The 16469-nt window shown below is 35.4% G+C and overlaps 2 protein-coding genes across 4 annotated transcripts in view; one reads left to right on the top strand and one right to left on the bottom strand.

Annotated features, from left to right (window-relative positions):
• tut4 (terminal uridylyl transferase 4) overlaps window positions 1-5924 on the bottom strand; it is a 51767-nt gene extending 45843 nt beyond the window's left edge. For both annotated transcript variants that reach the window (XR_009268861.1, XM_058763744.1), the window contains exons 1-3: window positions 5736-5924; window positions 2037-2514; window positions 826-953 (exon numbers count right to left, since the gene is read on the bottom strand). Coding sequence is in view for 1 of the 2 variants with exons in the window: in XM_058763744.1 (XP_058619727.1) it covers window positions 826-953; window positions 2037-2451 (543 nt within the window). In the remaining variant the exon portion in view is untranslated. The remainder of the gene's footprint in view (window positions 1-825; window positions 954-2036; window positions 2515-5735) is intronic.
• On the top strand, window positions 5348-14487 carry gpx7 (glutathione peroxidase 7). 2 transcript variants are annotated; one of them, XM_058763750.1, is made up of 3 exons: window positions 5348-5572; window positions 11833-12094; window positions 13935-14487. In XM_058763750.1, the coding sequence occupies exons 1-3, from the start codon at window positions 5513-5515 to the stop codon at window positions 14096-14098; spliced, it is 486 nt and encodes a 161-aa protein (XP_058619733.1). In that variant the 5' UTR covers window positions 5348-5512; the 3' UTR covers window positions 14099-14487. The 2 variants fall into 2 exon arrangements, with proteins under 2 accessions (XP_058619733.1, XP_058619732.1); XM_058763749.1 differs by lacking the exon at window positions 5348-5572 and adding an exon at window positions 8726-8899.
• Window positions 14488-16469: the final 1982 nt, after the last annotated feature.

Genomic DNA, 16469 nt, shown 5'->3' with positions numbered 1-16469 from the left:
CTGGTGTTGCGGCTTATCACCGGTATCACCGCCGACACTGTCTATCGCAGCAAGCCTAAACTGTTAACGACAACAGTAAACCAGAGGGAGAATGTGAGCACTCAGACGCTGCCGTTCTCAGCACTGTCAAAATAAAAGTCCCGCCTCAAACGCACCGACCAAACAGGAAAACTTATCGGCTGATGCCAATATTTGAAAAATGCCAAATATCGTCCCGATATATCGGTCTACCACTACATCCGATGACCCCTTTAAAGCAAATATGATCTACAGGGTGAGACTGAGAGATTAACAAAATTAATCAAACACAGCAGTAAAACGGTTATAACAAATTTTTTAAAAAATTTAATTATTAAAAAAAAAAAAAAAAAAAAAAAAATTTATATTTATATTTATTTAATAAAACAAATAAAACCATGCAAAATAAATGATAAATAGCTAAATAAATTAAAATAAATAAAAATACATTTAATCCTCTTTTTTTATGTGAAAGTTACCAGCTCTATTTGTTCATGACAGGAGTTAATTGTACACTGACACGGGAAGTAAGTTATTCTGTCAAACTAGTCTCATGTTAACACATATAATGTAAAAATATAAAGTCTTGTTGCTACACTTTTAAAACATTTCAGCAATAACTATCTCCAACTAGTCAAAATTATCTTCTGTGGTAATCTACATTATCACAAACACTGTCAGATAGAGCTTATCACGTATTGAGGCCACATTCATTTCTAATGAATGTGTTTTGAATCTGTGGACTTGAACAACCAAGTACAACAGCGCTTCCTCAATAAATATCAAGCTTTTCGATATATGTCTTACCTTTAGCAGCCGGTGGATGTAGTCCCTCTGCAGTCTCTCCTCTGCCTGTTTGAGTCCCAGCTGCTGGTCAGAGGTCAGGTTTCCAGCCTCCACTGTGACCTCGCCTCTCTGTCTGCCCGCCTCCACACCTGAGATTTAAAGAAACAGACACCGATAGCATAACCAACCATTACTCTTTACATGTCTGCACCTCCCCAAAAAGTTACCTAAAATACACAAACACTCCCACACATGAATGCATATAATAAATACATAAAATAATATACACACACACACTCACGCACTCATACATATGTATCACAAATACATAATTATAATTATGTAGGTTGTTTTAATATTAAATTAGTAAATTATTATAAAATAAGTAAACACACAACTGCAGAAATTTAGTTATTTTACACAATATTGACTTAACACACTTACAAATATTATTTGAACACAAAAACCTACAATTATGCTATAATTAAATTATAATTATACATTGATAACACTGCCAGAGAAAGGCAAAACATAGTAAATACACCAACACTACCACAGATAACAGGTCTTGTTAAAAGATGATAAACATGTTCTTTTCAAACACCTTTAGTGAATTTAAAATATATATTTTGTTAAATAATAGTTCATTAAATTTCAGCATTTTCATGCATGTATTATTTGCCACTAATAAATATACACTAGAGTTCAAATGTTTTTTTTTTTTTTTTTTTTTACTAGTTTTATTCAGCAAGGACACATTAAATTGATCAAAAATGACAGTAAAGACATTTATAATTGTGCAAAAGATTTCTACTTCCAATAAATGCTGTTCTTTTAAACTTTCTATTCATAGAAGATTCCGGTTTCCACAAAAACATTCAGCAGCACAACTGTTTCAACACTGATAATAATCAGAAATGTTTCTTGAGCAGTAAACCAGCATATTAGAATGATTTCTGAAGGATCATGCGACACTGAAGAATGGAGTAATGATGCTGAAAATTCAGCTTTGCACCACAGTAATAAATTACATTTTACAATATATTCACAGAAAATAGTTATTTTAAATCGTAATAATATTAATTCACAATATTACCAAATTTTTACTGTATTAATTAAATGCAGCCATGGTGAGCATAAAGAGATTTCTTTCAAAAACATTACTGACCCCACACATTCATTGAACCTAAATTGTCCAGATCTCATCAGATTATCGGTGTGTATTTTCTCACCGGTTATGCTGTCTTTAGCGGTGATGGTGTTGTCGTGTGTTGAGATCTCCTCTGCTGTGCTGGTCAGCGGTGCTGCTCCTACATCCTTGACCAGTCCACTGTTTCGGACTGGAGTTTTGTTCTCCTGGCCTTGATGACAGCCCTCACTGGGCTGGGGCTTCCCTTTCCCCCTCTCGCCAGAGTTAGTTCTGCCCGTTAGCCGGCGGGCTTTGCCCTTCCCAGGCTCCTGGGGGCTGCTGGTGCGGTTCCTGCCAGCGCTGGGGCCACCCTGAATCTCCTCTTTCACCCTGGGGATGGCATCCTTGCTTCGGCTTGGGAGTTTGACGCTTTCCCGTTGGGGTTTGGAGGACGACGGCTTGCCCCCGCTCGAGCGGGAAGGTTTGATCACCTTCACGGGGCTTTTGGGGTCCTCCATGCCACTCCACTTCTCTCCGGACGAGACTGAAGAAAAGCCCAAAGGGCTCTGGGTTGAAGGTTTCTGGAACAGAAACACGACAGAATCAAATTTTGGGGATCCAAAAATGTTTGAGAAATCAGGAAGAATCTGGCTATATTGCGAAGTGAAAATTAGCTGAGTACTTCAATGAGTGGCATCTAGTCATGATCTTGGAAATATTATTTATATAATTAAATTAATTTTATTCCAATTAAATAATATGGAGTATTAAATTTAGGCAGGTAAAGAGATAAAGCATACATACATACACACACACACACATGCTGGGTAACGATTAATCACATCCAAAATAAAAGTTTTTGTTTACATAATGTGTGTGTGTACTTTGTATATTTATTCCATATGTCCATATAAAGAGACACACATACAGTACATATTTTGAAAATATTTACATGTATTAGCATGCACATATTTATATTGTATATAAATATATTTAACAATTTTTTTCTTAAATATATACATGCATGTGTAAAAATGTCAAACAATTAATCAAAAATAAAAGTTTTTGTTTAGATAATATAGTGTGCTGTGTACATTTATTATGTCTACAAATTAAAAACAAATTATGTATTTACATGTAAACATGTAAATAGTTTCAAAATATATACTGTATGCGTGTATGCATATATACATAAATATACAGTACACACATTATGTGAACTAAAACATCTTATTTTTGATGCGATTAATAACGATTAATCGTTTGACAGCGCTAATCTAAACATAGCTACAAATAGCTAAATGTTATTTTAATTACATTCAGTGTACGTATTCAGTGATACTATGCATATTAAAAGCCATATTTATAAAATAGGTTTTAAAATGTTCAAATTGCAAAGTTATTATTATTATATATAGAAATATTAAATAGCCAAATATTATAATTGCATTCAATTTATGTACTCAGTTTTAAATATGCATAATAATAACCACATCTATAAAATAACATTGCATTACATTTTTAACACTGTAGATAAATAAATTTAAAAAAAAAAAACATACATCCATATAAAATCTCAGAATTCTGACTTTTTTCTCATAATTGCTAGAAACAAAGTCCATATTTTGAGACAAACTCTGAATTGTGAGCATAAAAATGAGAAATGTGAGATAGAAAGTTGCAATTAACTTTTTTTTTTCTTTTTTTTTTATTCAGTGTCAGAAACATGCTTCCATACTAGTTAGTTTCAACATGTCACAACATAATCTGCTTACTTAAGTCTGCACAGTTTTACATTGATGAATTTGACAAATAATTCCGCATTCAAACATTTTATCAGTCTGTGCATTCACTGGGAATCGAACCTAAGCTCTTGGCGTTGCTTGAGCCATGTGGTACTGACAGTATACACTGACTGCCTGCTATTTTTAAAAAAATATATCCTGCATCTTTTTGGCAAATGTAGTGGGTCAGATCACAATGCATACGGTACTAAGAGTATTACAGAATAATTGCCAAGGCAGGATATCACCATTATGAGGAGTGATTTCCTGCTTAATTCTTAAAGGGGTCATATGATGCGATTTCAAGTTTTCCTTTCTCTTTGGAGTGTTACAAGCTGTTTGTGCATAGATAAGATCCCTGAAGTTGCAAAGACTAAAGTCTCAAAACCAAAGAGATATTCTTTATAAAAGTTAAGACTCGACCACACCCTCCTAAAACAGCTCATTCAAACACACCCCCACATGTCTACATCACGGTGTGGGAAGATTTGCATAACACCGCCCAAATGTTTACATAATGAAAGGCGGCGGGACTTTTATTTTCGCTGTAGTATTGTTGCTGCCGCCGGCACCATGTCGTGGAGACGCCGTGTTTCGTTGTGAAATCGAAAAGTACATTGTTTGGGCTTCCAAAAGAGGACACAACTAGAAATCAGTGGTTACGTTGTATTTACAAGACTGTTCCAGAACAGTTCAACCCAAATATTTGAGTGTGTGCATCGCATTTTACAGAGGACTATTTCCTGAACCTGTGAGTAGCCTGTCAGCTGTGCTCAAAGACTGTTTCTATAAAGTGGGGCAATTCCAACTTTGCAAGGACAGTCTGGCACTTCTGACTCACAGCCTGTAAGTATATTTTCATATTTAAAGATTTTGCCACTGACTATTCAAACGCGATTTTTGAGCAGTGTAGAGTAGTGCTTGTTGTTTGTCGTTTCTCCGATCACAAATGTAGACATGGTAATGTTTACGCGGCGCAATGCAACACGTAAAAAGACAGTATAAGTCATCAGCAATTATGTCCCCACTGGATGCAACAAATGCCTCGTTTATAATGGGTTTTATTGTTTTTGTGTCGTCGCGCCGGGACACAGCATCACAATATGGTAAGGGGCGTAACATTTCTGTCTCACGCTTGAGGTATTCGGCCAATCACAACGCACTGGATAGCTGGCCAATCAGAGCACACCGGATAGCTGGCCAATCAGAGCACTCCTCACTTCTCAGAACGTTGAGCTTTGTAAAAATCGGCGCGTTTCAGAAAGGCGAGGCATAGAGGAGCAACAATAATGCACAGTATGTGGAAAATAATGTGTTTTTTTAACCTTAAACCGCATAAACACATTGCATTACACCAAATACACAAAATAATGTTCTTTTTAGCAATGTCATTTGACCCCTTTAAGAATCCAAACATGCATATCAGTAAATACAACCGACCAGCCAATAACTACACATTATTATAAATTTCAGAAGTAAAATGTGTAATACACACTATCAGATGATTTAATTAAGGAATTGCATACTGTATTACATTTTTTTTTTTTTTTAAAGTGTAAAATATGCATCTTAAAGTAAAACTAACGCACAAATATTTAACCCCTCACTTGGTCTCAATATCAAGTTTAATGACCTGTAGGCCTGAACAAACCACAGGATTTACAGTCACACATTGGAGTCAAAACATGTATTAAAACACTATTTGCATGTACCAGCACTGATATTACATCCTAAAAGTTATTGCCTGTTTCTGATTTCCTATTACAACTGTAAAAACATTGGATGTAACCTTGCAATGATCAAACACGAGCAAGGCATCATTACCAGCATACTTACATGCAGAACGCATTTGCAAGTAAGTAATAAACAGTTAGAATTGTGTATTTTTCGCAAAAAAAGTCAATTTGTTTAGTAATTCTCCCAAACTTTTGTCAGTGTATTTAGATTTAGCTTGTGCGCTGCGCTACTAACGCGTCGTGGACCTTTTCCTCACTTGTGACTTTACTTTTCTGTCTTACCTGGATTCACTAAAGTGCGGTAGATCAGCAGCACATGCTGAGAACGATTATACGGAGCGGTGACGGATCGGCGTCGCGTTAAACGCCATATATCCCGGCACTGATGTTGTTGTTGTTTTCGGCCCTGCTCAAGACGCTGAGCGCACGCGCCATGTTAACTCCGCTCGCGCGCTGGATTGTGGGCCGCGTCAGTGTGGCAGGCGGAGAAAACGAAACTGGAGTCCGACGCGACGCGACGTTTCCGCCTACAGGCGGCGCGATGCGGCCCAAACAACAGAAATAATGAATTACTAAAACTCTAAAAGAGAACTCTCGTCACATATAACGTTAAAGTGTATCAACATTCTTCCACTTCGTCTTAATTAGCCTAATTAAAATATTCCAAAACTAAAAAGTACTTTTTAGATATTAAATATTTAAATGTGTTTGGTTCTACAATAAAATATTAGTTAAAATATCAAAGAATAATAATAAATAATAAAAACATACAACATAAATAAAATAAATTATAGACATTTATCTGTTTTTTGTTGTTGTTGTTGTTGTTGTTGTTTTTGTATAAAACAAATCCTTTTAAGTAAGCTATAATTAACATTCTCCAGGCTAAAATGCATACTTTTCCTGGTTTGCCAAAGATCTTATATTAAAAACAGCAGGTAGTTCGATATTTGCTTATTTCATTCAGTGTGTGTATTCAGTGTTCATATGCATTTTTTTTTTTTAAAGCATATAAATATAAAATAAATAACCTAACGGTTTTAAATTGCAAAATTATTACTATTATCATTAAATATTTTGTAGCTAAACAGATTCAAAAAGCCTAGCTAAATAAATCATTAATAAGTAAAACATATTAAAAAACATTCATTAAATAAGTTTTATAATGTTCAAAAGCAAAGTTCTTATACAGAAATATTACATAACTAAATAAATAGCTACAAATAGCAAGTTATTATTATTATTGCTTTCAATGTCTGCATTCAGTGTTAAAATCCATAGGCCTATTAAAAATCACATCTATAAAATAAATAACTGTAAAAACTGCACAATTAGCAGTAAACTGGTTACCTCAACTGAATATGTTCGTTGATTTGTGTTGGATGTTTTGATGTGGAAAGCATCTTTGGAATGGATATTTTATTTGTACACATCATACTTTTTTCACTTATTTCAGTTAATGTCGTAAACTAGAGAGCTAATAGCCTACTGACAGTGTCATATATTGGCTGAAGGCGCAAAAGTGGAGAAACAGACAAACCGACTCAATTAAATCAATTCATCAAGTCATTTATGCTGGAACCGCTCCAAATGATTCAAACTCAAACTCAATTCACTAGCAAAAACCAGATCAAACGAGCCATTCATTTTCGAATTTTGACATTGCTTGTCATGATTTCAAAAAAGCACATAGTAAGGGGTCAAAAGCCATAAACAGTTAAACCATTGTTCGAAAATTATTTGAAGTTATTCAAAATTATTCCAAAATTATTTGAAGCTTTCCAATCAGATTGCATATAATTAGATTCAGATCGGGACTTCAAATCGCGTATTGTGAATCATTTGTCCTAGATCCAGACTTCGGAGCGGGTTCACAAATCTTTTGATTCATATCAGAACTTCAGATTGAGTGGGTTCATTCAATCATTTCGCAAATTGAAAGATTTCGTGATATGCGCTTTTAAGTCCCGATCTTAAAGGGGTGCCCATTTTCCACAAAATGGCATGATGGTCTTAATGAAAAGTCTATAACATACTTTGGTCAAAATTTCTAAAAGGTAGAGTAAAAAAAAACACCCTTTTTAAAAATCAGCTTTGTTCATAGCAAGCCGTTTGCTTGCATGTTGCTTTAAATGCTAATGAGCTCTGCTCACCCCACCCCTGACTAGAAGACTGTAAACTTTAGCCGCATTTATTTTTTATTGCCATGGTTAAACTATGGTTAGTGTAGCAAAACCATGCTTAATTTGTGATTACCATGGTTTAACTAACCATGGTGTGTGTGTGTGTGTGTTTGTTTGTTTGTGTATTTATTTATTTATTTTTGGTATTAAAACCCTGGTTAATGTTCGTAAAGAAATTAATTAATAAATAAATGGACACATAGTGTGACTATGGAGATACAGTTTTCACTGTTTTAGGATAAACAGAGCTTTGGATAGTTTCCATATACAGTACTTGTCTATATCAACATTAATTAAGCTATATTTTGCTACATTGTTTTAGTCAAACAATCGAAAGAAAATATCTTTAAAACTGCTGCTGTAATGTTGTTGGTTTTGTGTAAACCTAACCGCCCCGCTCTGAGCTAGACTCGAACTCGTGTCGCCAGCATGGGAGATCATGGGAGTGATATAGGGGAGCAAATAATTAACATTTACAGAGATGGGGGACACACCATACTTATAATAGATCCACACCACCATACTTAGCCAAAGATCTTATTAAAACAACAGTTATAGTATGATAGTATGTAAAATATTTTTAGGGTCTCTTTTAGCCTACCTCAGTTATCATATAGTATACAATAATGTGACCATGGACGACAAAACCAGTTTTAAGTGTCAATTTTCGAAATTGAGATTTATACATCTTCTGAAAGCTGAATAAACAATCTCCTTTAAAGTTGTCCAAATGAAGTTCTTAGCAATGCATATTACTAATCAAAAATTACGTTTTGATACATTTACGGTAAGAAATTTACTAAATATCTTCATGGAACATGATCTTTACTTAATATCCTAATGAGTTTTGGCATAAAAGAAAAATCAATCATTTTGACCAATATAATGTATTTTTGGTTATTGCTACAAATATACCCCAGCGACTTAAGACTGGTTTTGTGGTCCAGGGTCACATATTTGTAAAGTTAAAAGCTTTCACTCACGCGCAGAGGAATGCGGCAGCTTGTGATTGGATGTTTGGGCCACGCGTCACTGAAGTTCAGCTCATTCCGCTCTAGGTGTTCAGATTTTTCTTACCCAGCATCGGACCGTCCCGTTCACTAGACATCAGAGGAATCTCACAGCATTATGGGGACGTTTCTGAGAGCGCTAACTTTACTAACTTTATCATGTCTGGCCGAGGCCAAACAGAAAGACTTTTACTCGTTTAAGGTGGTGAACAGCAGAGGGAGGTTAGTTTCTCTGGAAAAATACAGAGGATCGGTGAGTCTCCAGAAATCATCTCTGATGCTGCAGACGTAAGATGCAACTAACGTGCATGTAAGAAAAACCTTTAATACTAATGCTGCATCACTCTGGGCTTTTCTCATGCATGCTGTTGCTTTAACGGTGTTGTAAGATTTCCTCTCTTCTAGCATTTCCCTTAGTAAACTACTAACCAGCAGTCTGGAGTTGTGCTTCATTCATTCTGTGTCTACGTGGCAGCCTCCTGCAGTATATCTCAGCTCCTGCTGTGGGTTGCAACGGTATTATTTGTCAATGTAAGGGAACACATCAGAATAACTTTCATTAATATTAACATACATTTTTGCATTTAATAATACGTCTGACTGAGATAAGTATTGCACATGATTCGAACTGATTTTGAATGTTCGTGAACTGCTGATCAGTCCAGCATAGTTTTTTTTTTTTTTTTTTTTTTTGGTGAATTTTACAAACATTATAAGTTATTTTAACGTTTTACATGCAGTGCTTCGCCCTTTTATTAAAATAACGTAATTTTTTATGCATAAATATTTGCTTGTGTGGTTGCACAACTCATTTTGAGTCACTAGGTGTCGATGTTGAATAACTTTGAAATGCTGTTCTTACTGTAAATCCTTGAGGTCTCTCTAAACAATCAACAACCCTTTATTATCTTATATTACAGCCTATTATATAGACTAAAGAAAAGTCAGATCTGAATCTGAGCTAAGATCTTTAGTTCAAATACTAGTTTCATTGATGTTGGTATAATCAAATGGTTAAAGGAATAGTTCACCAAATTAAAAAAAATATATCATAAAATTTACTCACCCTCAGGCCATCTAAGATGCAGATGAGTTTGTTTCTTCATCAGAACAGATTTGGAGAAATGTTGCATTCCATCACTTGCTCACTTGCAGTGAATGGGTGCCGTCAGAATTAGAGCCCAAAACAGCTGATAAAAAACATCACAATAATCCACAAGTAATCCACATGACTCCAGTCCATCAGTTAACATCTTGTGAAGTGAAAAGCTGTGTTTATCACAAGACAACTTTTTCACTGGAGAATGCAATATAATGGATAGAAGACTCATGAAGTTAAAAACACCTTAATAATGGATTTGTTTGTCATAAACACGCAGCTTTTCACTTCGTAAGACATTAATTGATGGACTGGAGTGGTGTGGATTACTTTGATGTTTTTATCAGATGACTGCACTGCACTCTCATTCTGACGGCACCCATTCACTGCAGAGGATCCATTGGTGAGCAAGTGATGTAATGCTACATTTCTCCAAATCTGACTCTTTTAGATAGTTGTGAATTGAGCACACTTTTCAGTTTACCGGACAAAACATTTTTATTTATTTTTTTATTTTAATTTATTTTACTATCGCTACCCTTACTACCACTGCTGCACCACTCCTCCTATAACCTACTAATACTGTGTTTAAAATAAATAGATAATTATGTCTCTAGTAGCTCATTACATGCAATCAGTCATACTTTTAAGTGCAGTAGTAGTAAGCCACCAAATGACATGTCAATTTTAACACTAAACAAGGAATACAATCAAGTGCTTTTATTAACACAGCAGGCTTAATAGAGGTGAGATGTGTTTCAATCTGTATCAGAAGAGCTGATATTATAGTTCAAGGGCTGATCAGCACAGCAATCTTGTATTATTTACATTTATGGAAAAATCTAATTTACACAAGGACATTTACATTTACATTTAGTCATTTTGCAGACGCTTTTATCCAAAGCGACTTACAATTTGGGGAACACATGAAGCGATTCATCTTGAAGAGGCAATCCGACAAAGGAAGTGCTTGCAACACCAAGTCTCAGGCGTTGTTTAAATAAGTACAAGCTAGCAAGGGAAGGAATAAATAAGGAGAAAGAGTTTTTTTTTTTTTTTATTATTATGTGTAGGTTGAAGTCAAGTAGTGTCGAAAGAGATGAGTTTTCAGCTGTTGCTTGAAGATTGACAGGGATCCAGTACTCCGAATATGGGTGGGAAGATCATTCCACCAGCCAGGAATGGTGAACGAGAATGTTCTGGAGAGTGATTTTGAGCCTCTTTGTGATGGTACCACGAGGCGTCGCTCACTAGCAGATCTCAGATTTCTGGAGGGGATGTAGATTCTTAATAGTGAGTGCATGTAGGCGGGTGCTGAGCCTGTGGTTGTTCTATGAGCAAGCATCAGTGTCTTGAACTTGATGCGAGCTGCGATTGGTAGCCAATGCAATGAGATAAACATGTACATTTGAATATCATTGAGAAGACTTAAAGGAAGTGGAAAGGTAAAATAGAGACTCGAGGACAGAGAAAGAAAGAGAGACAGAGTCCCATAAATGACGTCACAGCGGCTCTTCACTCACCAGTGACTCAGAGCTGCTGCAGACTGGCTCCAATGGCTTCATTTGGCTTTTAGAGTATAAGTGGTGTTCACAGTCACACGGAGTCAAGCTTCATACAGTTGAACAAACAGAGACCCTGTGCGATTATGATCATAAAGCTTAAATCTGATTCAGGGACAACTATATATATCTGTCTATCTGTCTGTCTGTCCTTCCGTCCATCCATCTAGCTGTCTAACCATCTACCTATCCATCCATCCATCCATCCATTTGTCCGGCCATCTGTCTGCCCATCTATCTATCCATCCATTAATCAGTATGTCCGACCATCTATCTATCTATCTATCTGTCTGTCTGTCCTTCCGTCCATCCATCTAGCTGTCTAACCATCTACCTATCCATCTATCATAGTCCATGCATTCATCCGTCCGTCCATCTGTCTGTGTGCTCATCAGTCTATCTATCTATCTATCTATCTATCTATCTCTCTCTCTCTCTCTCTATCTTGATAATGCTACATAGTCCTGATGGCAGTAGTCATACATAGTGTATGATGTTTTTGATGTTACTGTACTGTGTTTGTAGGTGTCACTGGTAGTGAATGTGGCCAGCGAGTGTGGTTACACTGATGAGCATTACAAAGACCTCCAGCAGCTGCAAAAAGACTTTGGTCCATTTCATTTTAACGTTCTGGCCTTCCCCTGCAACCAGTTCGGCCAGCAGGAGCCCGGCAGCGATAAAGAGATCGACAGCTTTGTGCGGCGGGTCTACGGGGTTTCCTTTCCCATCTTCAGCAAGATCGCTGTTGTTGGAATAGGAGCCAATAATGCTTACAAATACCTTGTGGGTGAGTGGAACAGATTTGATGATCATGAGGTCCCAGCTAGCAAAAATAATATGTTCTGAGGATGTTCCCATAAAAAAACAATATTTCTGAACTGTTCTCTGATCATTCAGAACTCCCAGTTTTTTTCTTGGTTATGCAAACACTAGAGAGAACATTCCATTAACATTCCAAATAACATCCCATTTTATATATATATATTTTTTTGCATCAGAACATTACTTTTGAATGGTTTTTTTTTTGTGTGTGTTTAAATAATGTTTTGAGAATGTTGTTAAAGACCAGACAACTTTAAACAAATATTCTGTTTTTCTAAACTTTGGTGCACTTCTCAAATCATCCTTAATATTTGTAAAGAAGTATATGCATTTCTCAAAACAATTCATACAAACAGCACCCCACAATGGATTTTCTGCAAAAGCCTGTAACTTACTCAAAATCTTTAGTTCATCTCTCAAAAGTAAGTATTTATGTCAATGAACATGTCGGTGCCATCAGAATGAAAAGTCCTTGTGTCATTGTTCACAAACAAGATAGTCAAAATGCTTAGTCATGTTGTCAATATAACAGTGCACTCTGTTAGTATTACCTGATGTAAACTATGAAAACAGTTTGGATGACAGTTTCTGTATTGAAAAGTCATGTTATGTATGCCATAAAAGTGCTGTTATGTATGACATATATCCTTTCAAATGTACAAATTTGCACATTACAGTATGTGGGATATTGATTGCAAGAGACTGTTTCAAAATGTTTGAATAATTGAGGATATGGTTGATCTCCCAATATTTAGCTGCACCCTTTAGCAATTTTAAGGCCAAGATTGACAACATAGTCCACAACAGTGGCCCATATTTCATCTGATATGCGCCTCTGTCCTTGGCCTCTTCTGCCTCTTCCTCTGTATCCTTCCACCATGCATCTTTACTCCTCTTCTTCCTCTCGGCTGTTGACCCTGATCATTTTCTGGATGTTGATCTGTCGTAACTCTTAATTTGTAACTCGTGTTATCCTCTGTCTATATATGCTTTCCAATTGAAGATTCATGAGATGCACCTTTGAGCTATTTCAGAGAACTGGTTTATAATTGGTTGATCTATATTCTCCTCATTAGTGAAAGTCAAGATTGAATTGCACAATTCATGGCAAATTTACAAAACTTCTAATAGAAATGTGCAGAAAATATGCTTGACAGTTTATGACAACTAGATCAACCATTTTGCATTTAATGACATATACGATGGACTAATGACTATATGTTTTGAGGGGTAAGACTATAGCACAGAGAACTATATAATACATTTTGAGCAACATGATATTAGCAGCTGATAATGTAGGAAACCGCAGACAAATGTACATAATCAATTGCATGAATGTACCAAAGCAATTTGTTCAAAAGAATGAGAAACTGCTTTTATGCTGTGCACAAGTAACTAGATGATATGGAGGTTGAACAAGTAGTTTTGAGAATTTCATTTCTGATCTGAGAAATGCACCAAAACGACTGAGAAAAACTGTAACAAAACCAGAGGAACGTTCGTTCATAACTTTGACAGAACGTTCCCTGTTTGCTAGGGATACAGTGGAATCAAAAAGTATTTAAACATTTAAATCACACGTCAAAATGTCTGAATGTCATTGCATTAGATACAAAATATCAAATCAAATATTTCCACTGAAGTGCCCACAAACGGTTAATCTGCAATGTCTCCTTTTGTGATGTAACAAACAAAGTGCTTGAGGAAGCATTTAACTATCAGACAAGATCACAGTCTAGTGGCTTATTAATTAGACATGCTGCACTCTCATCTAAACGCCCTGTCACACTCTCTTCTAATTTCAGAGGCGTCTAGGAAAGAGCCAACCTGGAATTTCTGGAAGTATCTCATCGACACTGATGGCAAAGTTGTTGACGCGTGGGGTCCTGACGTCTCTGTCAAAGAAATTCGCCCACGGATAGCGGATATGGTTCGGAAGCTGATCATTAAAAGGAAAGAAGAGCTTTAGTCCTTTGAATCGTCTTCAGCTCTGAAAACTGTAGACACTCAGACCTCAGAAACAGATCTCTTTGAAGAAACACATGCTAATTTAGGCCTATTCAAAGTACAAAATGTGAGATTACACCAGCGCAACCCACTTTAAATGATCTTTCCTCAACTAGGTTTCATTAGATTTGTTCTCTTTCCACATTTGAAAAGAGAAGCACTGTGAACTCAAGTAATAAAAGACCGCTTTATCAATAAACCATAAAAAACACTTCATGCTTATATTTAATGATATACTACATGCTATGTCTAATAGAGCTACAGAAAGTAATGAGTATGGGCAGTATGATTCTGGAGGAGAAATGTTTATTTTTACTCCTGTTATCATTTTTTTGTTTCTGTGATCTGTCTGAAATCTGTTTTGACCTTGATATATTTTAGTTTTATGGTTCCATTAAAAGTTTTTTTCTAACTTTTCATTTTTTTTGTTTATTCAGTGAAAGGTCACTTTTCTGAAATAATAATAATAATAAAATTAAAATTAATAAAAATCCATTTTTGAATATTAAACATTATTAATAAAAAAATAACCTATCTTTATATTTTTTCTGAAGAAAACGTGAGTGGTGCTCACATTTGTGTGTATGTGTAAAATGTTAATTATTATTAAAAATGTATATTTATTAAAAAAAAATAATAATAATTATATTTTTTTTTTCTGAAGACAATATGAGGGGTGGGGCTTGCCCATGTAAAATTACAATAACTAAAATTAATGTTTAAATGTTAAGAATGAATAAAAAAACAAATAATATATCTTAATATTTCTCTGAAGAAAATGTGAGTGGTGGTACTTTTCCATGTATAATAAAAATTATTATTAAAGCTATTGTTTAAATATTAACAATTAATAATAAAGTGAATATATCTTAATATTTCTCTGAAGAAAATGTGAGTGGTGGTGCTTGCCCATATAAAATGAAAATTATGTTTCAATATTAAAAATAAATAATAAGAAACTAACATCTTAATATTTCTCTGAAGAAAATGTGAATGGTGGCACTTGCCCATGTAAAACTAAAATGAATTATTAAAACCATTGTTTAAATATTAAAATGAATAAAATAATTCTGAAGAATATTAAAGCCTGACTTGACCTAATGCTGCTTCTAAAACATTAATTTGGGTGTATTTTAATCATATCAGTGAAAGGAAAATGTTAAAGTAAGGAAAAAGAGGGTTTAATTAGTGCACATTTCAAATTCATAGGAACATTTTGACATATTTTGTCCAAAAAGGACAATAATAATCATAATAAAAAAAAGTTATTTTAGTCAGAAGGTACATTCAAAAGCATGTCCTTCAGTGTTTTTTTTTTTTTTTTTTGGAGGACAAAACTGCTTTACAATTCATGGGGTCCTCTAAAGTAAGTGTTTAGCCTGACTTTGCAGCCACTTTCAAACATTTCAAAAATTAAAATGTGCTAAAGTGTGTGGAAAACAAATAAAGAACAGCGAAAGAACATAATTATGGACATATAAGTTGGAACATTGTGTAATATGTAAAACCTATTTTTGCTTTTAATTGCTAACATATAACATTTAAGAGGATCTAACCTTTGAACATATCATAACATAAGTAATTTAGTATCTTTGAGATGATTAGTGTTGCTTGTTAATTCAACAAAAATTACTGTCACACATAATCAGAGTTAAGTGACAAGTAAAAAATATTATAAAAGGAAACCAAAGTAATATTCAAGGTTTGATGGAATAGAATAGAATGAAACTCAAGGTCGTGCTGTACCTTCCTTAGACTTGAAGTTGAACACTCATCATATAGGCTATTATTGTTACGGGGCTGACGAGACGAGAGGCGTGCGGATCCATGTGCAGGCTTTTATTAGGCAGAGACGTGGTCATAACAGGCAGGGTCAAACAAAGGCAAACAGGTATGGCAGGGACAAGACAAAGAGTAAAACTTAGGGCAAGCGTGGGTCGACGATCAGCGAACAGTATCCAGAGGGGCGAGACAGGAGAGGTAATCCAACAACGTAAACGATAGTCCAGGCAGGGGAAAACACAATCCGACAAAGGCTAGGCTAGGCTAGGCTAGGCTAGGAAAACTAATAGGGCTCTGTAGGGCAGCAATAATGCGTACAATACTCGGCAACAAGGGAGAGAATGTCCAGGGTTGAAATAGTGTGTGATCAGGTGTGCATGTGATTAGTGCAATGAATGATTGGTGACAGCTGTGTGCGTGTGATTGGTGAGATGGCTGATGGGAAATGCAGTCCATGTGATGTGTGGTGTAAAAGTCCATGTGGTGAGCGGGTGACCTCTAGTGGTGAGTGAACGGGAGTGCAGACCAGATTCGTGACAATTATAGACTTG

This window comes from Onychostoma macrolepis, chromosome 23 (genome assembly GCF_012432095.1).
Source record: "Onychostoma macrolepis isolate SWU-2019 chromosome 23, ASM1243209v1, whole genome shotgun sequence".
Classification (NCBI taxonomy): Eukaryota; Metazoa; Chordata; class Actinopteri; order Cypriniformes; family Cyprinidae; genus Onychostoma; species Onychostoma macrolepis.
The sequence above is the reverse complement of the archived record's forward strand: the minus strand, read 5'-3'. Positions and strand labels throughout refer to the sequence as shown.